Source organism: Lynx canadensis, chromosome B1 (genome assembly GCF_007474595.2).
Source record: "Lynx canadensis isolate LIC74 chromosome B1, mLynCan4.pri.v2, whole genome shotgun sequence".
Classification (NCBI taxonomy): Eukaryota; Metazoa; Chordata; class Mammalia; order Carnivora; family Felidae; genus Lynx; species Lynx canadensis.
In genome coordinates this window covers 194,129,137-194,151,495 of record NC_044306.2, presented here as the reverse complement: position 1 = coordinate 194,151,495, position 22,359 = coordinate 194,129,137, and the positions used below count along the sequence as shown (strand labels likewise).

The window sequence follows — 22,359 nt, the reverse complement described above, 5'->3', positions numbered from 1 at the left end:
CAGTGCTATTGCTTGGTCATAGATCTATTTTTAATTTTTTTGAGGAACCTCCACACTGTTTTCCAGAGCGGCTGCACCAGTTTGCCTTCCCAACAGTGCGAAAGAGTTCCCCTTTCTCCACATCCTCTCCAGCATCTATAGTCTCCTGATTTGTTCATTTTAGCCACTCTGACTGGCTTGAGGTGGTATCTCAGTGTGGTTTTGATTTGTATTTCCCTGATGAGGAGTGACGTTGAGCATCTTTTCACGTGCCTGTTGGCCATCTGGATGTCTTCTTTAGAGAAGTGTCTATTCATGTTTCCTGCCCATTTCTTCATGGGTTATTTGTTTTTCGGGTGTGGAGTTTGGTGAGTTCTTTATAGATTTTGGATACTAGCCCTTTGATATGTCATTTGCAAATATCTTTTCCCATTCCATTGGTTGCCTTTTAGTTTTGTTGATTGTTTCCTTTGCAGTGCAGAAGGTTTTTATCTTCATGAGGTCCCAATAGTTCACTTTTGCTTTTAATTCCCTTGCCTTTGGGATGTGTCAACTCAGAAATTGCTGCAGCTGAGGTCAGAGAGGTTTTTTCCTGCTTTCTCCTCTGGGTTTTGATGGTTTTCTGCCTCACATTCAGGTCCTTTATCCATTTTGAGTTTATTTTTGTGAGTGGTGTAAGAAAGTGGTCTAGTTTCATCCTTCTGCATGTTGCCGTCCAGTTCTCCCAGCACCTTCTGCATGTTGCTGACCAGTTGTTAAAGAGACTGTCTTTTTCCATTGGATATTCTTTCCTGATTTGTCAAAGATTAGTTGGCCATACGTTTGTGGGTCCAATTCTAGAGTCTCTATTCTATTCCATTGGTCTATGTGTCTGTTTTTGTGCCAATACCATTCTGTCTTGATGATTACAGCTTTGTAGTAGAGGCTAATGTCTGAGATTGTGATGCCTCCCACTTTGGTCTTCTTCTTCAAAATTACTTTGGCTATTGAGGTCTTTTGTGGTTCCATACAAATTTTAGGATTGCTTGTTCTAGCTTCGAGAAAATGCTGGTGCAATTGTGATTGGGATTGCATTGAATGTGTAGATAGCTTTGGGTAGTATTGACATTTTAACAATACTTATTCTTCCAATCCATGAGCACGGAATGTTTTTTCATTTCTTTATATCTTCTTCAATTTCCTTCATAAGCTTTCTATAGTTTTGAGAATACAGATCTTTTACATATTTGGTTAGGTTTATTCCCAGGTATTTTATGCTTCTTGGTGCCATTATGAATGGGATCAGTTTCTTTATTTGTCTTTCTGTTGCTTCATTATTAGTGTATAAAAATGCAACTGATTTTTGTACATTGATTTTGTATCCTGCGACCTTGCTGAATTCATGTATCAGTTCTAGCAGACTTTTGGTGGAGTCCATCGGGTTTTCCATGTATAATATCATGTCATCTGCAAAAAGTGAAAGCTTTACTTCATCTTTGCCAGTTCTGATGCCTTTGATTTCCTTTTGTTGTCTGATTGCTGATGCTAGCACTTCCATCACTATGTTAAACAACAGCGGTGAGAGTGGGCATCCCTGTCGTGTTCCTGATCTCAGGGAGAGAGCTCTCAGTTTTCCCCCATTGAGGATGATATTAGCTGTGGGCTTTTCATAAATAGCTTTTATGATGTTTAAGTATGTTCCCTCTATCCCGACTTTCTCAAGAGTTTTCATTAAGAAAGGATGCTGAATTTTGTCAAATGCTTTTTCTGCATTGATTGACAGGATCCTATGGTTCTTATCTTTTCTTTTATTAATGTGATGTATCACATTGATTGATTTGCAAATGTTGAACCAGCCCTGAAGCTCAGGAATGAATCCCACTTGATCATGGTGAATAATTCTTTTTATATGCTGTTAAATTCGATTTGCTAGTATCTTATTGAGAATTTTTGCATCCACATTCATCAGGGATATTGGCCTGTAGTTCTCTTTTTTTGCTAGGTCTCTGTCTGGCTTAGGAATCAAAGTAATGCTAACTTCACAGAATGAGTCTGGAAGTTTTCCTTCTCTTTCTATTTTTGGGAACAGCTTGAGAAGGATAGGTATTATCTCTGCTTTAAATGTCTGGTAGAATTCCCCTGGGAAGCCATCTGGTCCTGGACTCTTATTTGTTGGGAGATTTTTGATAACTGATTCAATTTCTTCACTGGTTATGCGTCTGTTCAAGTTTTCTATTTCTTCCTGTTTGAGTTTTGGAAGTGTGTGGGTGCTTAGGAATTTGTCTGTTTCTTCCAGGTTGTCCAGTTTGTTGGCATATAATTTTTCATAGTATTCCCTGAAAATTGCTTGTATCTCTGAGGGATTGGTTGAAATAATTCCATTTTCATTCATGATTTTATCTATTTGTGTCATCTCCCTTTTCTTTTTGAGAAGCCTGGCTAGAGGTTTATCAATTTTGTTTATTTTTTCAAAAAACCAACTCTTGGTTTCATTGATCTGCTCTATAGTTTTTTTTTTTTTAGACTCTATATGGTTTATTTCTGCTCTGCTCTTTATTATTTCTCTTCTTCTGCTGGGTTTAGGCTGCCTTTGCTGTTCTGCTTCTATTTCCTTTAGGTGTGCTGTTAGATTTTGTATTTGGGATTTTTCTTGTTTCTTGAGATAGGCCTGGATTGCAATGTATTTTCTTCTCAGAACTGCCTTTGCTGCATCCCAAAGAGTTTGGATTGTTGTATTTTCATTTTCATTTTCATTTGTTTCCATATATTTTTTAATTTCTTCTCTAATTGCCTGGTTGACCCATTCATTCTTTAGTAGGGTGTTCTTTAACCTCCATGCTTTTGGAGGTTTTCCAGACTTTTTCCTGTGGTTGATTTCAAGCTTCATAGCATTGTGGTCTGAAGTGTGCATGGTATGATCTCAATTCTTGTATACTTATGAAGGGCTGTTTTGTGACCCAGTATGTGATCTACCTTGGAGAATGTTCCATGTGCACTCGAGAAGAAAGTATATTCTGTTGCTTTGGGATGCAGAGTTCTAAATATATCTGTCAAGTCCATCTGATCCAATGTATCATTCAGGGCCCTTGTTTCTTTATTGATTCTGTGTCTAGATGATCTATCCATTTCTGTAAGTGGGGTGTTAAAGTCCCCTGCAATTACCACATTCTTATCAATAAGGTTGCTTATGTTTGTGATTGTTTTATATATTTGGGGGCTCCTGTATTTGGTGCATAGACATTTATAATTGTTAGCTCTTCCTGATGGGTAGACCCTGTAATTATTATATAATGCCCTTCTTCATCTCTTGTTACAGCCTTTAATTTAAAGTGTAGTTTGTTTGATATAAGTGTGGTTACTCCACCTTTATTTTGACTTCCAGTAGCATGATAGATAGTTCTCCATCCCCTCACTTTCAATCTGAAGGTGTCCTCAGGTCTAAAATGAGTCTCTTCTAGACAGCAAATAGATGGGTCTTGTTTTTTTTTTTTTTTTTTTATCCATTCTGATACCCTATGTCTTTTGGTTGGAGCATTTAGTCCATTTACATTCAGTGTTATTATAGAAAGATATGAGTTTAGAGTCATTGTGATGTCTGTAGTTTCATGCTTGTACTGATGTCTCTGGTACTTTGTGGTCCTTGCAACATTTCACTCACAAAATCCCCCTTAGGATCTCTTGTAGGGCTGGTTTAATGGTGATGAATTCCTTCAGTTTTTGTTTGTTTGGGAAGACGTTTATCTCTCCTTCTATTCTGAATGACACACTTGCTGGATAAAGGATTCTCACCTGCATATTTTTTCTGTTCATCACATTGAAGATTTCCTGCCATTCCTTTCTGGCCTGCCAAGTTTCAGTATATAGGTCTGCCACTAGACTTATCGGTCTCCCTTTATATGTTAGAGCATGTTTATCCCTAGCTGCTTTCAGAATTTTCTCTTTATCCTTGTATTTTGCCAGTTTCACCATGATATGTCATGCAGAAGATCAATTCAAGTTATGTCTGAAGGGAGTTCTCTGCGCCTCTTGGATTTCAATGCCTATTTCCTTCCCCAGATCAGGGAAGTTCTCAGCTATGATTTCTTCAAGTACACCTTCAGCCCCTTTCTCTCTTCCTCTTCCTATTTTACAGATATTGTTCCATTTCATTGCATCACTTAGTTCTCTAATTCTCTCCTCATACTCCTTGATTTTTTTTATCTCTCTTTTTCTCAGCTTCCTCTTTTTCCATAATTTTATCTTCTAATGCACCTATTCTCTCCTCTGCCTCTTCAATCCGAGCTGTGGTCGCCTCCATTTTATTTTGCACCTCATTTATAGCATTTTTAGCTCCTCATGACTATTTCTTAGTCCCTTGATCTCTGTAGCAATAGATTCTCTGCTGTCCTCTATACTTTTTTCAAGCCCAGTGATGAGTTTTATGACTATTATTCTAAATTCTTGTTCTGTTATATTGCTTAAATCATTTTTGATCAATTCGTTAGCTGTCGCTACTTCCTGGAGTTTCTTTTGAGGAGAGTTCTATTTCGTCATTTTGGGTAGTCTCTGGGGTGGAACTGCAGGGCACTTCCCCTGTGCTGTCTGGAGTAACTTGTGTTGGTGGGCGGGGCCGTAGTCAGACCTGATGTCTGTCCCCAGCCCACTGCTGGGGCCACAGTCAGACTGGTATGTACCTTATCTTCCCCTCTCCCAGGGGCGGAACTCGCTGTGGAGTGGTGTGGCCCCTGTCTGGGCTGCTTGCACACTGCCAGGCTTGTGGTGCTGCTTCGATGGGATCTGGCCAATGGCGTATTAGCCAGGGTGGATCTGCAAGGTGCACGGGGGTGGGGGGGGGTGGACAGGCTCAGCTCACTTTGCCATCTGTGGTCCCCTACGGGAGGGGCCCTGCAGCACTGGGAGGGAGGCTGACCCATCAGAAGGTTGGATCCACAGAAGCACAGCGTTGGGTGTTTGTGTGGTGCAAGCAAGTTAGGTGATGGGAACTGGTTCCCTTTGGGATTTCGGCTGGGGGATGGGAGAGGGAGATGGCACTGGCCAGCTCTGTCTTCCAGGGCCCAACAACCTTCCCTTCTGGTGTCCTCTCACCCTCCCGCTCTCTGAGCAGAGCTGTTGACTTATAACATTCCAGAGGTTAAGTCCCGCTGGCTGTCATAACTCATGGAGTCTGGCCCCTCCGCTTTTGCAAGCCAGGCTCAGGGATTCCACCTTGCCGGCGGGCTGCCCCTCCACCGCCCCGGCTCCCTCCTGCCAGTCCGTGTAGCACGCACCGCCTCTCCACCCTTCCTACCCTCTTCCGTGGGCCTCTTGTCTACGCTTGGCTCCAGAGAGTCCGTTCTGCTAGTCTTCTGGCAGTTTTCTGGGCTATTTAGGCAGGTGTGGGTGGAATCTAAGTGATCCACAGGACGCAGTGAGCCCAGTGTCCTCCTACGCTGCCATCTTCTTTCTCCAATTCATGCAATTTTAGAAACTCAATGGCAGCAAACCTCCCTTGATCCCCACCACCACCCAGGCTTCTGTGTCTCTCACACACCTCCAGTGTGTTGTCTTGGTTCCAACACTGACATTGAGCTTCTGGGAGGTTGGGCCAATCTGTTAGCTCACCTCTCTTCCATCAGCGTCTTGAACTTGCTTGGGACATAGCAGATGTTAAGTGGTTACATATTAATTGGATGAAATGCACATGGAACTGTATTTGTAATTCTGAAGCCAGGCTGCACGAGAACTGCGTGGGGTGTAGCCCAGAAAGTGGTCTGTTAATCCAGGGAAGTGTTTCTCAGCCTTGGCCGTCTATTAGAATCATCTGAGGAAATTTAAGCATCCACATGTTCAGGACACTATATCCGAATCTCTAAGGGTGGGTCCTCAGCATCAGCCACGTGAATCCATTGTGTGGCAGGGGCCAGGCATCATGGTGTTAGATGAAGAGACACTTTCTGCTCACAAGCAGTGGAGTATTAACATGTTCTTAAATAAAGAGATGAACATAAAATTAAGAGGGAGATGAGTCACTATTTTGTATGTGTCTAACAAAATTTATAATTTTTCTATCTTTTGTGATTTTGGTAATTTAACTTAGTTTCTGTGTGTAGAGGGTGTATAGTGTTGCTCTCCTTTGAGTTTCCTTCCCTATCTTTTTGGCTATTTGCTATCACTGCTGGATGACTGTGCTGGTCTGAATGGTGTTCCCTCCCAAATTCATATCACCTAGAACCTGCGAATGTTTGCCAATAGGTTGTTTGCAGATGTGATGAAATTAAGATGAGATCATTCTTGATTAGGATGGGCCCTGATCCAATGACTCCTTAGAAGCAGAGGGAAATGTGGACACAGGCACCCAAGGAAGACTCCATGGGAAGACAGAGACAGAGACTGGAGTGAGTGTCCAAGGAATGCCGTGGATCGTCTCAATCTAGGAAAAAGGCATAGAGCAGACTCTTGTGCTATCCCCCTTGGAGGAACCAGCTGTGCTGATGAATGCATTTCATACTTCCGGCCTCCAGAACTGTGGGAGAAGATACTTCTGCTGCTTTAAGCCACCCACCTTGTGTAACTTGTTGCAGCAGCCTTGAGCGAATGACACAGTGACATAATCGATGTCTATAATATAGGTATGTGTTTCAATAAGAAGATTAGAGTCAGATTTCTGAAATCACTTTTATTGTTCACACACACAACTGCTATTTGCTGGATTTTGCCTAGCTACAAGTCTAGGTTCCCAAGCAATGAAATGTGACACAATTCATGCCTTGTTTTGAAAACTAAACTGGAAATGAATGAATGTAATACATATTGGAACTTTCATAGAAGGCTCAGATGATTAAAGCAAAACTTCTGGAGAGAAAACAAAACAAAAACCAAAACAGCTGTGAACGCACACTTTTTACTCTTTGGCGCATCAGTGAGTGTTGCATACAAAAATCACTAAACTCTGTAAACTCTGGAAGGGAAGGTTTCTTTTCCAGTATTCAGAGACGCTGTAGATCAAGAACTCGTGCCGTTGGATCTGTTTAAAAACTTTGTTCATACAGTCTGAGTGGAATGATGTCTATGAAAACCAATATTACCATTTTCCATACTGTAACAAAAATAAATACACCAAAAACACCATGTTATCTCTAAGATGAAATATTCACATTGTGAGCTACAAAGGCAATGCAAGGGGTCATGAAAAGCACGTGACCATTTGTTAAATCTACAAAGAGAGTAAAAAAGCTATATTCACATTCTGCTCCCTTTAAAAACCAAACACTGAAACAGCCATTTTATATATTAATAAACTTAACCTATAAAAATATCATTAATTTAACAAGTATTCCTTCAGTGCCTTGTGTGTGCCGGCCCTGTTGTAGAGGCATCAGCATGGATTTTTATCTGGGCATATCTAACGTTGTCATGTAATTTTAAGATGCTATTAATTCCGTTTTAAAAGTCCATCACATAATAATAAAGACCTCCCCAGTCCCATCTTAGGAATATGGTTTTTTAAAAAAAAAGAAAAGGCTTACTTTTTGACGGATACAGTTTCAGCACTATAAAATACTAAAAAGGGAGATACAATTATTGTTTTTAATTACGATCACAGCTCGACAGCTGGATCCCCCACATTTGTTTTTACCCTAATACAGACACTACCCAAGTAAATTCAGGAGAGACACACATCACGAAGGAGGTGAGTGGCGTAAAACATGAAGCATAAAGGTATATATATACTACAGAGTCAAAGTGAAAACTAGTAAACACAGCTATAAAGTAAAGTGCCAAATCCCCAAGACAGAGGAACTGCAAACAAGAAATAAGAAGGCCGGTTAAGGACACTGAGAAGATGAAGCAAGAGGGAGAACAGTTAAAACAAGCATAAGAAAGGTACAAAGAAGACACCTGACCAGAGTGACCCCCTACTTTAAAAAAAGACCAAGTTTAATCTCATCAGAGCTCGTTCTGAAGTCAGTGCCTCTTAGAAAATGACCCCCCCTCCCCCAGCCTCTGTAGAAACTTGTCTACTTACTCCTCATACACATCCTCTGAATCCATTCGACGATAGTACTTGGCCAGCTTTACAGCAAAAATGAGAGCCGGCAGTAGAAATACGGTGGCTTTTCCTATGCCGAACCAAAATAAATTCTAGGGAAAAAAAGAAAATCAGGAGGATCAGATGCTTCAAGACGGGAAAATGGAAAGCAGCAGTTGCTTTTTTCGTTTTTCTGCCATTGTTTAATGAGGTTTAATTTTCTTCATTGAAACCATTTGTAAATGCAACGGGAGTCATCTACTGTGGGAAAGGCTACACGTTGCTGCAATTCATTAAATCTCTCCGAAAACCTTGACTCGATCCTATTATATTTATTTTACAAATGAGGACCAGTGGGAGCAAGTGGGGAAGCAAGGGTTTGCATCTAGGACCCCACCAGATGGCGTGCCTTTGCTGCCTACGATAGGAGCATGGCGGACCAGCGGGCCTGAGCTTAATCCCTTTTCTGAGTTGTTTGACGCGGCTAATTCACCTTTCTGGCTTTGCTCTGCATCAGAACCGCGGGACCGTAGCATCTTTATCCCATAACACTATTGTGTGGAGAAGGCAGGACCGGCGCTCGGCACCTACTAGGCTCTCAACAAACATTCCACATTTAACTTAACCAAGCTTAAGGGCAGATCATAGGCTGCATTCAACCCTACTTTGTTTAAAAAGCATGTGAAGGTATTTTCAAAAGATAGTTGCCAACATTCCTAAGTCAGGCTTCACACAGAAATCTGGAGTCACGTCTTTCTTGAAAAGTCTTCAAGTTCAGTCTCATAAACTGAGCCCCCATCCCCAGAAGGCAACACCAGCGGCCGCTGGGTGGTGGTTCTTCCATCAAGAAGGTCCGCGTTTGGTTGGGGCCTGGCCACACCACTAGCTTTTGCAGGGGTGACGCCCAACGCTATTTAGCCTTATCCACCAATCAGAAGAGACGCAGCTGGAGACCCCGACGACACCATACGCCCTCCAGTGTCTTACGCTTGGCCTGTAGAGGTTCGGGTCTATGGCCGCTGCCTTAGGGTGATGTTGTAGGTAACATCAGGACAGCCTCCCCAGCCTACCGGGAGGCAAAAGGCAGCTTGGATGTGACAGCGGCCCTCCTCCGCCGCCCTCCAACCCTCACAGCTCAGCCACTGACGTTCTGCCTTCCTCCGGACAGAGCGCACTGTCGGATGGCAGTGGCACCTCTTGGCCCAGAATTTCCAGTAAATTTGTTCTCCTTTCCCCATGTGTTCTTTTATTGGTAGATTTCTGTGCATTCAGACCTCGCTTTGAGAGGCTTTAGAGCTTTATGACAACCAATCCTTTTACTGGAAGCTGCCATAATTCTTTCGGGAACAATCAAGGTATAAAAGAAACATGTTGGGCAGCCTGGGGTCCACTTTCCTGGCAAAATCAATGCCCAGAGCTCTTTCTTACTATTTAAACCACCTCGCTACAAAGCTCCAGCCTCTAGGCCTCCCTTCCACTGGTCCTCAGTTACTGGGGGAAAAGCCTCGACAGTTGGGTGATTTGACTGGCTGGGGGCAGGCGGTGAAGACCGAAGGCAAGGAGATCAATTCAGAATCCACCAGGTTAGGGGCACCTGTGTGGGCTCAGTCGGTTCCACGTCCGACTTCAGCTCAGGTCACAATCTCGTGGTTCATGAGTTCAAGCCCCGTGTCGGGCTCTGTGCTGACAGCTCAGAGCCTGGATCTTGCTTCAGATTCTGTGTCTCCCTCTCTCTCTGCCCCTCCCCACCTCATGCTCTGTCCGTCTGTCAGTCTCTCTGTCTCTCAAAAACAAATAAACATTAAAAAAAAAAAAGAATCAACCAGGTTAGCCCAGGACACACCTACAAAGCCATCAGCAGGGGTCCAAGAAGCAGCACAAAGGGGTTAGGGTCTGGGGAGGAGGGAAGCGGCCAGGAAGCCAAACCTTGGGGTCTGCATGGCTAGAAGAGGACAGGAGCGTCTCCATTCAGGTGTGAAAGTCCGTCCAGCAGATAGATGGGCACGTGGATGTGGGACAGGGAGATGACAGACGGAGCAGTACAGATGCACTTGGACAGACAGATCGACGACAGTTGATTATCATTCATTCAACTGCCTGTGCCAGGCAATATGCCAGATGACCAGATCTTTTTGTTGTTGTTGTTGTTTTAAGTTTATTTATTTTGAGAGTGGGGGGAGAGGCAGAAAGAGAGGGAGAGAGAGAATCTCAAGCAGGCTCCATGCTGTAAGCACAGAGCCCGACACGGGGCTTGATGCCACGAACGGTGAGATCATGACCTGAGCCAAAATCAAGATCCGGGTGCTTAATCGACTGAGCCACCCAGCCGCCCCTGAAGTATCCTAACACATTCATCTCAATTTTAGATCTCAGGTCTTGGATTCTACAGCTGTTAACAGACCCAAGCACAGAACTATTTTATATCATAGGGTGTACTACAATCTGCAAACAAAAAATGAAGATTGATGAGTTTACTGTGTTTCCTTATTTTGAAAGATGAAATTTCACCATTCTTACCATGGGGTCGATAACGTAGCTGCACAGAAAGACGTCAACAGCAGAGTCTAAAGCGGTGGCCACGGGTTTGCAGGCTGCAATTTTCTCAGTAATCTAGGGGGTAAGAAACATGAGTGAACTTTGAGGCACACGCACAAAAATCCACAAGAATCAGACATGCCATTTATCTTTGACCTATTTTCACCAAAAGGATCTCTACACCCTTGTTGATATGGAGCAGAATGCTGACTTCTACGGATGAGTTTGACAATGTTTAAAAGCAGGTACTTGAAAGCAAGATGCTGATTCTCTCTGCCTCTCGGTCTCTGGTTTCTGCACTTGTTTTATGGAACCGTAACACCCACCCTTACGAGGCTCCTGAGAGAATGAAGTACAAGTGTCAGGTCCAGGGTCTCGGGCTGAATTTCTTACCCGATCCCTTTGAGATCTGACAAAGGATGTGGAAGAAAATGGAAAGCTAATAAATCAATAATTATATATTTTGGACCAGGGCTTGGCAAACTCTTCCTAGAAAGGGCCAGAGAGTAAATATTTTCTACCTCGCAGGACAGACCAAGACATTTCTGTCGCAAGTGCTGGACTCTGAAAAAAAAATGGTGAAAGCAGCCGCAGATGATGTATAAACCAATGGGGGTGGCTGTGTGCCAATAAAACCGTGCTACCTGCAGACCCCATTTTAGAAGACTGAAAACTAAAATAAATAAGGAAATAAATAAATAAAATTAAAAAAATAAGAAGAAAATAGGGGCGCCTGGGTGGGTTAGTCGGTTGAGTGTCCGACTCTTGATTTCAGCTCAGGTCCTGATCTCAGGGTTGTGGGTCAAGCCCCACTTTGGGCTCCATGCTGAGCATGGAGCCTGCTTGGGATTCACTCTCTCTTTCCTTCTGCCCCTCTCCCCCCACTCACACACACTCTCTAAAATTAAAAAAATACATTTTTTTTAGAAGACAGAAAACTATGTACTCATTAATGAGTTTAAAATAAACACGTTTAATAAATCCCAAACAGATGCTCCAATCCCATTGACTTACGATAGCTATAGTCATGCGTTTTAAAAAACTTTGGGGTGCCTGGGTGGCTCAGTCAGTTAAGCGTCTGACTTGATTTCAGCTCAGGTCGTGATCGCATGGTTTCGTGGGTTCGAGCCCGGCATTGGGCTCTGGGCTGACAGTACAAAGTCTGCTTGAGATTCTCTCCCCCTCTGTCTCTGCCCCTTCCCCACTCTTGCAGTCTCTGTCTCTCTCAAAACAAATAAATAAACTTAAAAGAAAATCTTTAAAAAAAAAAAAAAGAACCTTTGAGTACATACAATGAGCTCGATGTTATCTCGATTCCTTTATTGGTTGGTAAACCTTCCTTTTTTCTTCCACCATCTATACCTTCCAAGGCAATCCATGTTAACAACTTCATTTTCACCAAGCTCAACCAACCTATCTCTTTCTTCATAGGCTTTTTCACTGTCGGGTTTTTACAAAAACTGGGGTTGGAGTCATACTCTGTATGCTTTCTGCATCTTGCTTTTCTCCTTTATTTATAACCCTGTGAAAATCTCTCCTAGCCCCACAGCATAGCTCTGATCCATTTGGTACCAACAGTCACCCAATATTTCCATGGCATGGCTCTCGTGTGACTTAACCATTCTTGTCCAGATTCCCTTTGGTTTCAGGGTATTTGTTTCATATTCTGGGTATGGACGTGACTAAAATGTGGTTCCTTGATCTGGTGGAGGATATGCACAGGGTCCGGTGGCCGTGGCGGCAATGACGGTCACGTATCTCTTCCGCCGCTACTCACCCACGTGTGCACACGCCTCATGCCAGCACTGAGAGGACCCTGCGGTCTTCCCATCTGGTTGGTGGGAGGTGTCAGCACAGACATCAGGAAGCTGGGCCTTGAAGGAGAACCAGATACACGAGGCCCAGATGGTGGGGACTAGAGGTAGGGACTGGGGAGGGGGGTATGACACAGAGGAAATCACATGGAGAAGTGTGAACGTTTCAGAGAATCAAGCAGTGGGGTGTGGCCGGAATCCGGGGTGGGGCAGCAAAGAGGGAGGAGATGGTTGGTAGTCTGGGCTCACGCGGCCAAGGGCCAGGAATAGATGTGAGACGCTCATGACAGCTTGGAGGTAGCCGAAGATTTCCTGAGTCCCCACACTTCTCAAAGCCCGTCTTGGCTAACAGCAAGTAGCCCAAGTGACTCAGCCCAAGTTGATCAAGTAACTCAGCGGCAAGCATCTCCCCCCCAAAACCCTGCCCCAGTGGAATAATCCTCACAGAGGGGAGCTGGCCCAGAGCCCAAGATGACAAAAGGCATTTTCCAAGACACTATACTTCTCCACAAGCTGGCTGCTGGGAGCAACGTGCTGCCTTGAAACCACCGGAAACTTCACTCTGCTCCTCGACTTCCCTCTTCTAATGTATTCAGGGAGACCCAACTGTTGTGGACCGAATTGTGTTCCCCCAAATTCGTGTGTTAAAGCCCTACCTCCTGCTATCTCAGAATGTGCCTGTATCTGGAGGTAGGGTCTTTGAAGAGGCAATTCAGTTAAAATGAGGTCATTAGGGTTGAGTCCTAATCCAATGTGACTGGCATCTTTATAAACGAAGCGGAAATTTGGGCACAGACATGCACAGAGGGCAGACCTCGTGAAGACACATGGGGAAGATGGTTGTCTACGCCCCAAGCAGAGAGGACTCTAAAGAAACCAACACTGCTGACACCTTGATGTCAGACTTCCAGCCTCCAGAATTGTGAGAAAACAAATTTCTGTAGCTCAAGACACCCCTAGTCAACTGATCCACCAACAGCATGGCAGGCTGAGCGCTGCCCAAGCCACCATTGCAAAAGAAGCTCACAGTTCACTGGGGAGACACAGTCAAGTGTGGCCAGAACTCCTATAATGGTGAGCAAGGGAGCTGAGGGACGATGTGAGGGGCACTTTCTCCCGCTCGGTGTCAGGCCCGAGAAGGGGTCCAGCATGGACAACACGTGCTGTGTCTTACGCCACCTCCCATCATGGTCCCTATTCGAGGTCCTCGACTTATCTCTCCTACCCAGTTACTAGGATTTTAATGTTATCTCCTCCTGATTGTATCCGACAACATGGCCATCCTCACACATGGCCCTCTTGTGTTCATAAAAGAGAAAGTACTTACTGAGATTTTGACCCACTGCAGATAGCGTTCAAAGTATCCTACTATCGTGTTCCCATACTTCTGACTTTCCTGGAAAGAAATCGAAGGGTAGGAAAACCGTTAAAAGGATGCTATAGTTATGGGCACACGCCCACTTACTGGCATACATATTTTTTTTTAATATGAAATTTCTTGTCAAATTGGTTTCCATACAACACCCAGTGCTCATCCCAACAGGTGCCCTCCTCAATACCCCTCACCCACCCTCCGCTCCCTCCCTCTCCCCATCAACCCTCCGTTTATTCTCAGTTTTTAAGAGTCTCTTATGGTTTGGCTCCCTCCCTCTCTGGCTTTTTTTTTTTTTTTTCCTTCCCCTTCCCCATGGCCATACATATTTTTTAAAAAGAAAACTTACTTCAACAATAACCGAGGAAATATGGGTTGTGAGGAAGTCCTGAGCGGAATCCAAAGAGGAAAGGGTATTGGTCACTTTCATCTGGAAAACACAGCAATCGACAAGTGTCACGTGATGAAGGGATTTCACTAGTTTGCCTGTCGGTGCCCGTGCGGTCAGCTCAGCCCCATCCCACGACGACCTGCTAGTCAAGAAGACGACTGAGCCGGCCCAGCCCTCTGAGGGCAGGGGGACAAGAGATGTCATACTGAACACTCACTTTGTGGCAGACACTGGGCTGGGCCCTTGATCCAAATCGCCTCCCTGAGTACAGGAGGTCCCCCTTATCCACGGTTTTCATTACTCAGGGTCCAGAAGCAAAGATCCTCTTTCTGATAGATGGTTAGAAATGCTGATAACAGCCTAACGCTCTCTCACATGCCTACCTCATCCCCTGGTCAGGCATTTTTACCATGTCACATCCTCGCAAGAAGGGTGAGTCAGAGATTTTGAGAGTGGGACCACATTCACATAACTTCTAGTACAGTACATTCTTAAAATTGTTCTATTTTATTATTGATTATTGCTGTTAACCCCTTACTGTGCCTAATTTGTAAATTCAGCTTTATCGTAGCTATGCACGCGCGGGTTCAGTACTGTCCGTGGCATCCGCTGAATGTATCCCCCATGGATAGCGCGGGGGGCGGGCTCTTGTGCTCACAGGCTGTAGGAAGGCATTATCAGGCCCCCTTCACAGAGGAGGTGGCTGACCCTGCTTGATGTCACCAGGTTGGGGGCATAAGAGCCCGGATGTGCACCTAGTTTCTTGACACAGGTAAGAACTCCGACATGGCAGCTTGGTGCAAATTAAAAAGGTGCCCTTTCTGTTCTGCCCGGAGACCTCAGGGTACCCAGCTTGGCCAGTGGGTCAAAGATGCATTTCCACCCCAACTCGCCCCCCCCCCACTGACCCCTCGTGAAGGGCAACGCGCAGCTCACGCTGTCACCATGAACGTCCAGATGCGCAGGATGGCAAGGGACCCGCACACAGTTACCGGTCTGTCCCAGGCTCCCTTGGCCCAGGACACACATGTGTGAAATGGCAACTGTGACGAGAGGAACAGTGACGGTCCCCAAGCCGAGCAAACCTCACAGAAGAGCCTTCAGGGGAACTCAGGGTCTCCCGTGCCAACAAAGTAGCAGGCCCAGGGCTGCCCGGGGAGTGTGCTAACTACTAGCGAAGTTGCTCACGGTTCACGGGGACATGTGTCACACAGTCACATGTGGCAAGAAGCCCTGTGACCAAGGTCTGCAAAAAGAGCTCAGAGAAAAGCACAGGGAGGAACGAGGAACGTGGGATTTTCGGTTGTGGGCTGACATCCCCAACCTCTCACGGGCAGCCCAATCCGCTCAATAAAGAGAGGTTTCCTGAGTTGCCCATTGGCACTGAGGGTACCAGACAAACACATCGTAGCCGTGGAGCTCGGTTTCTGTTGTGGGGGTGTCTGCAGTCTGAAGGACCCCCTGTGGCCGACTGACTGCTGATACCTTTTGAGCTCTGGCTTCTCAGCCCAAGATGATGGGCCTGGCAGCCTCACTTGCTTTGGCTAATGGAACGTAGATGGAGCGGCCGGTTCTAAGAAGTTGCTTAAAAGGCAGCTAGTGTTTCTACCTCGAGGACATGAGGTGGCCCAGACAGGAGCTGCTCCCTCAGCCTGGGTCTCTGGGCGGGAAGGTAGGCGGACAAGCCCGCAGTCAACCCAACGGTGAGAATGAGTCTGTGGTCAAAGGCACTGGATTTTGTAGGCAGCATTAGCTCAGTGAGAGTGGCCAGTGTACCTTCTGAGCTTACATTCTACACATCAACTCACGGCTTTCACCTGTGTATCCAAGGTGAGAGGTACTTGCAGGGAGCAAATGGTAGGAAAACCCAGTTTGCATTTAAAATGGGTGGATAACCAAGCTTTTAAAAAAAAATTTTTTTAGGGGCGCCTGGGTGGCGCAGTCGGTTAAGCGTCCGACTTCAGCCAGGTCACGATCTCGCGGTCTGGGAGTTCGAGCCCCGCGTCAGGCTCTGGGCTGATGCCTCGGAGCCTGGAGCCTGTTTCCGATTCTGTGTCTCCCTCTCTCTCTGCCCCTCCCCTGTTCATGCTCTGTCTCTCTCTGTCCCAAAAATAAATAAACGTTGAAAAAAAAAAATTTAAAAATGTTAAAAAAAAAAAAAATTTTAATCTTTATTTATTTTTGAGAGAGAGAGAGAGAGAGAGAATCTGAAGCAATCAAGTTCCAGGCTCTGAGCCATCAGCACAGAACCCAATGCGGTGCTTGAACCCACGAACTGTGAGATCATGACCTGAGCCGAAGTCAGATGCTTAACCGACTGAGTTACCTGGGTGCCCCCCGCCCACTTTTTTTGGAAATAAAGTCCACTCACAAATGTGGGGCTTGAACTCATGACCCAGAGATCAAGAGTCATGAGTTCTACTGGCTGACCTAGCCAGGTGCCCCAAAGGATTTTTTTTTTTTAACTTAAATACTTGTAAAACCATTATCTCTGAAAGGCTGTGTGTGCTTTTATAATAAGACCCCGTGGCAGAAAAGGAAAGTAAGTCCTTACCCCCAATCCGCTGCTTTTTTGTTGAAGTTCCTTGATGCTTTGGTATACAGAGCTCTGGTGAACAAGCATACATAATATTTTCCAAATTATTACACGAACATTGTGTCTCCCTCTCCCCCACCCCCCGCAGCCAGCCATCAAATACGACTTTACTGTGCAATATAGATGCAAGTAACCATGTGAGCCACACAAACCTCTGGTGTAAGAAAAGCGGAAGAAGAATAGCAGGATCTGTATTCTAGAACTTTGAAGGGCAGCACATCCCACACGAGGTGTCCAAGAGACCACTCGGAGTAGGGTTGGCTCAAAGTGGCAGGCGGTAATTACAAAAGTCTACCCTGACTTCCCAGAGTAGTTCCGTCTGAATGGTTTAGGTCAGGAATTGGTAAAACAAAGGCCAGATAGTAAATATTTTAGGCTTTGTGGGCCACGCCATGTCCAAAGACTCAATTTTGCTCTTTTAGCGGAAACCGGCTGCAGTCATCTGTAAATAAGAGGGCATGGCTGCGTTCCAATAAAACTTTATTCACAAAAACAAGCAACGGGCTGGATTATAGTTTTGGGGCCATAGTTTGCTAACCCTAGGTTTACATCATCGGTCACCTGTACACAGCAATTTGCCTATTTGTAGACAGATTGCCTCGGCTCTGCAAACGCCCAGGAGGCTTGTGTCTACTTGAAGGAAAGCCGTTAAGCTTAAAATGTTAACAAACTTGTGCTAGGCATAAACAAACAGAGCAGAGAATTATGATGAGTGCAGCACACATATTAAGAAAATTCAGTTTTCCTTCTGAATGCTCCAATGAGTTAGAAAGTCGGGAAGGAAGAGAGAGAGAGAGATTGAAGTGGTAAAAACTAGTTCTAGGAGGTTCCAAAGCTGAAGTCAAGTGAACTCGTGTGCTTCTCCAAACCTGAGCAAGCTGACTCTGTAACAGGTCTCCCACAGCAGCGTCACAATAATCCCTCCTGTTTACAGAGTCTCTCTGGGACATCAGGGCTTTCGTCTCCAGGAAACAGGTTAACAGGAGGGCAGGAACCGTTCCCCCCATTTTCAGATGAGAAAATGGAAAATCCTAAGACTTTGGGGAGGTAGAAGCAGGGTCTGGAATCAGTTCCGCCTGAGTGCAGAGCCTGTGTTCTCTCTCTGCTACAAACTGCCTTTCCGGCATTTGGGAAAGAAGCCAGAAGGCAGCCGGAAGCAAAAGAAAGGGGGAGTCACGATAGAGGCTACGAGAGAGGAGACCGGGAACGCGGCCCATCGGATCAGTGAACGGAGCTAAATGAGGCAGGGGGAAAAGGACTTACCCTTGCCTTCCCATATTTCTTGGCAGGGTGTGGAGAAAAAGAATTTGAAAGTAAGTGCGAGCGAGTTCAGAACACAGACATCATCACCCCAGCCAGGTGCCTGGCTTCGGGGGCCTATCGAGCCGCAGGGAACCAGAGCATAGTGTGTGGGGCAAGCACGGAGTTGACCTACCTGGTCACACCCAAGTGGAAAAGGCAAGGAGATAAAGCACAAAAGGAGTGGGTGGTGACATTGAAAATCTGTCTTGTTTAAAGCCCAGCTACTATCATCTATTGATTTATTGATTTTTAAAAGTTATTTATTTATTTTGAGAGAGAGAGAGAGAGAAAGTGGGAAGAAGGGCAGAGAGAGAAGAGAGAGAATCCCATGCAGGCTCCGTGCTGCCAGCGCAGAGCCTGATGCCGGGCTTGAACCCACGAACCACGAGATCCTGACCTGAGCTGAAACTGAGTCGGACGTTCAACCGACCGAGCCACCCAGCCGCACCAACTATCATTAATTTTTAATTCCTTAGCCTGAGGCCAACTGGATTTGACCCCCGCGTGAGGTGCAGATGCTTCCTTAGGCTACATGAAAGCCACCTAGTGACATGGGATTTGCTCGGGTCACGGGGAAATACCGGAGGTTGTCGAGTGTTACCATTGACTGTTCCAAAGGGATGACTTCGCTACGGTGAATCGTCCTAATTGTCTGTGCATTGTTTTTCAGGGACTGTTTCAGACTTCCGTGGGGCTGCAAAGAGAAGAAAAGAAACAAAGGTAAACACCACCTTTCCAGACTTTGGAGTGCTCTCTCTAACCACAGGGGCTCGGGGCAAGGTAGCTGTGACCGACGTGCAGCCCTCCTTGTATGCTGTGGGCGTGGGGCCCACCGGACGTGGGGCAGTGCCAGGACACCCTATTTCAAGTCACAGGACTGTGAACTCTCAGTGGCCACCAAACCCATCAGCCTGTCCTGAGTGCCTGAGGCTGTGCTCTCTTTCTCACCTCCGCAAAATACAGCCACTAGAAAGCCATTTCACAGCAGCGATAGCCCCGTCTCGCAGATGAGAACAGCAAGGCTCAACTGAGAAATTTTTCATTTGACCCACACTTAAAAAGTGTTTAATATACTATCGCGTGACATATTAATGGGCTCATTAATACATTAATGAGCAACTTTATTGCTTCCGTTTTACAGATGAGGAAACTAAGGCACGGAGGAGCGAAACCTCTTGTCCAAGTTCCCATAATTAGGAAGTGGCTGGGCCAGGATTTAAATCCCAGTCTTCCTCCTGAGCCCAGGTTCCTCATGGCCATGCTCTGCTGCTCCGTTCATGACAGCCATTTAGTCACCGGCCAGCAGGGGAAGTGAGGAAGGGAGGCTTACGGGGCTTGGGTGGCGTCTTTGCCTTCCGTTATCCACCTGTCACTGGCGACGCAAAGCACCAAATGGAAATCCCCCTCCCGTGTCCTCAGTTTCCATTCCCCACACTGCAAGAAAAATGGCACGCGTGCGTGCACTTGCACATGTGTTTGGTGGCAGAGGGGTTGATGGGGTGAAAACAGAGCTGGTGCTAAACAGTGAGGGCACCCGCGCCACCAGCAGAGGTCGGGAGCAGGCGCGGGCACCCTGACGCCACCCCGGAAACGTCCACGTGCTCACCGACTTCCGGGCACCACGGCAATGGCTGCTGGTGGGAAGTCTTGACGTGGACACGAGACACATCTTTAACCAAAGCTTACTTGTGGCGTACGGGAGCGAAGAATAGTACTGACATTTGACACCTGTAGTGATTACAGCATTTAAAACCATACTGTTCGAACTCACCAGATGGTTGGCTTTCACTTCTAGATCATCTGCAAAGGATAAAAGGTTCGCTTTGGTGGGGGCTTTACTCAGCTGCAAAAGAGGGGAGAAGAACTGCGTCATCAACGTGGGATTTTTAAGCCTTAACGGAATCTGACAGACAACATAGTGAACCATCGTCCACGGCCATAAAGGCTGGAAACTCTTACACGGGCCACTTCGGCTACATTCTTATTTATACATGTAAAACCAGATTATTTTTATCCAACCACATCCAGCCGTAAGAAGAAATCAAGTGCTGATCCATGCTATAACGGGGATGGATCTCAAAAACTTTCGGCTACGTGAAAGGGGGCCTTTTTTTTTTTTTTTTAATTTTTTTTTTTCAACGTTTTTATTTATTTTTGGGACAGAGAGAGACGGAGCATGAACGGGGGAGGGGCGGAGAGAGAGGGAGACACAGAACCGGAAACAGGCTCCAGGCTCCGAGCCGTCAGCCCGGAGCCCCACGCGGGGCTGGAACCCGCGGACCGCGAGATCGTGACCTGGCCGAAGTCGGACGCTTAACCGACTGCGCCACCCAGGCGCCCCTCAATTTATTTATTTATTTATTTATTTTTTTTTTTTTAATTTTTTTTTCCAACGTTTATTTATTTTTAAGACAGAGAGAGACAGAGCATGAACGGGGGAGGGGCAGAGAGAGAGGGAGACACAGAACCGGAAACAGGCTCCAGGCTCCAAGCCGTCAGCCCAGAGCCCGACGCGGGGCTCCAACCCACGGACCGCGAGATCGTGACCTGGCCGAAGTCGGACGCTTAACCGACTGCGCCACCCAGGCGCCCCGAAAGGGGGCCTTTTAAGGCCATCAGACACAAAAGGTCACATGCCTTAGGATTCCATTCAGATTCCATTCAAATGAAATATTCAGAATAGGTAAATAGATGGGTGGTCACCAGGGCTGGGGGGTGGGAGTGTGTGGAATGGGGCTTTCTTTTGGAGTGACGGAGATGTTTTGGAGCTGGATAGAAATGGTAGTTGTGTAGCACTGTGATTATACTACATACTAATGAATTATTCACTTTAAAAGAGTTCATTTGTGTTATATAAATTTCACCTCAGCTTAAAAAAAACCCACCCAAATTAAAAACAAACAAACAAAAGAAAAACAGAAAAACAAAACAAAACCAACCCACGGGTATCTGCTGTGATTTTCCCCAAAAGATCAAGCATGAACTCATGGTCTCACCTCAGCCAAGTAGATGTTATAATTTATGGCGTCTATTCCTGAAAAGCTGAAATCCATAAGGTTTTTTCTTCCTGCTTCATCCAGCAGAACGATATTGTCAATATTTACTTTCATATTTTGAAAGTCATTGCTTATGTTTCCAGCATGCTGCATGATAAAAAGAAAAGTTATAAATAAGTCCATTCTTCAAGATAGTCACATACTTAGAGCTTTAAAAGAGCAGTAAAATGACGAGGGACAAAATACACAGACATGCCCCTGACTGACATTTCTTCCCGGTAACCTTCTCTTCCCTTCCACCCCTTCCCCGCTTCCCCGGCTCCTTCCTTATGCCCCACGCCACGCACTATGTGAGGAGGTCGGAGGCAAAGCAAAATAATATTCCATCTCCACCCTCAAAGTCCTCAAAGGAAGAGGCAGTGTCATAATAAAGCCACATGAACTGCATCAGGACACCAGGCGCAGGAGACAGCCTTCAAAGGTAGGGGACTGGAGAGGACACCAGAGAGGAGGTGGCTTCTGAATGAGTCTTGGCAAATACAGATGCTGAAAGGGGCCAGGCAGGCTGCATCCCAGGGGAAGGAGGCAGCACACACTGGACTTGGGTGGTGGGGGACACTTGAGATCATGGGGACACGGTTGATGACTTGGGGTTGTCCTAAGTGGCAGTCAGTAGTTTTAGGCAGCGTGTAGAGCCTGAGTGTCCCTAGTGCTCTGTCTCTGGTCCACAGAGAAAATGAAACATGGCATGATGTCAGATGAGTAGAGGGTATCTAGTTAGGGCTAGATATTTTATTTATGTATACATGCAAGGAATATTTAAGAAGGATAATCAATACAATAGAAAATACAATGCAATACAAAATTTTGTATCCAGCTTTTTTTTCTTTTTATTATATATAGACAGAGCACAAATGGGGGAGGGGGCAAAGAGAGGGAGAGGGAAAGAGAGAAAGAGAGAGAATATCTTAAAAAAAATGTTTTTTAATGTTTATTTTTGAGAGAGAGAAAGAGAGAAAGACAGAGTGCGAGCAGGGTGGGGGCAGAGAGAGGGAGACAGAATCCAAAGTAGGATCCAGGCTCTGAGCTGTCAGCACAGAGCCCGACTCAGGGCTCGAATTCACGAGCTGTGAGATCATGACCTGAGCCGAAGTCAGATGCTCAGCTGACTGAGCCACCCAGGTGCCCCGAGAGACAGAGAATATCTTAAGCAGACATCATGCTTAGCACAGAGCCTGACTCCGGGCTCCATCCCATGACCCTGGGATCATGACCTGAGCCGATATCAAGAGCCAGATGCTCAACCACTGAGCCACCCAGGTGCCCCTGTATTCAGCTTTTAATAAACCTCTTCATATCTGAAAACTGCCAGGCCGTCATGGTTTCA

At 45.8% G+C, this 22,359-nt stretch overlaps 1 protein-coding gene across 6 annotated transcripts in view; it reads right to left on the bottom strand.

The window, feature by feature from the left end:
• Positions 1 to 6,824: 6,824 nt before the first annotated feature.
• The window catches only part of PROM1 (prominin 1), a 111,538-nt gene continuing 96,003 nt past the window's right edge, over positions 6,825 to 22,359 (bottom strand). For 5 of the 6 annotated variants that reach the window (XM_030314165.1, XM_030314168.2, XM_030314162.1 and 2 more), the window contains 9 exons: positions 20,973 to 21,119; positions 19,748 to 19,819; positions 18,578 to 18,670; positions 16,633 to 16,686; positions 14,037 to 14,117; positions 13,643 to 13,711; positions 10,484 to 10,576; positions 7,964 to 8,079; positions 6,825 to 7,033 (listed from right to left, as the gene is read on the bottom strand). In XM_030314165.1, the coding sequence (XP_030170025.1) occupies positions 6,979 to 7,033; positions 7,964 to 8,079; positions 10,484 to 10,576; positions 13,643 to 13,711; positions 14,037 to 14,117; positions 16,633 to 16,686; positions 18,578 to 18,670; positions 19,748 to 19,819; positions 20,973 to 21,119 (780 nt within the window). In that variant the 3' untranslated portion in view covers positions 6,825 to 6,978. Of the gene's footprint in view, positions 7,034 to 7,463; positions 7,498 to 7,963; positions 8,080 to 10,483; positions 10,577 to 13,642; positions 13,712 to 14,036; positions 14,118 to 16,632; positions 16,687 to 18,577; positions 18,671 to 19,747; positions 19,820 to 20,972; positions 21,120 to 22,359 lie in introns of all 6 variants that reach the window. The other variant, XM_030314169.1, reaches the window with a different exon arrangement.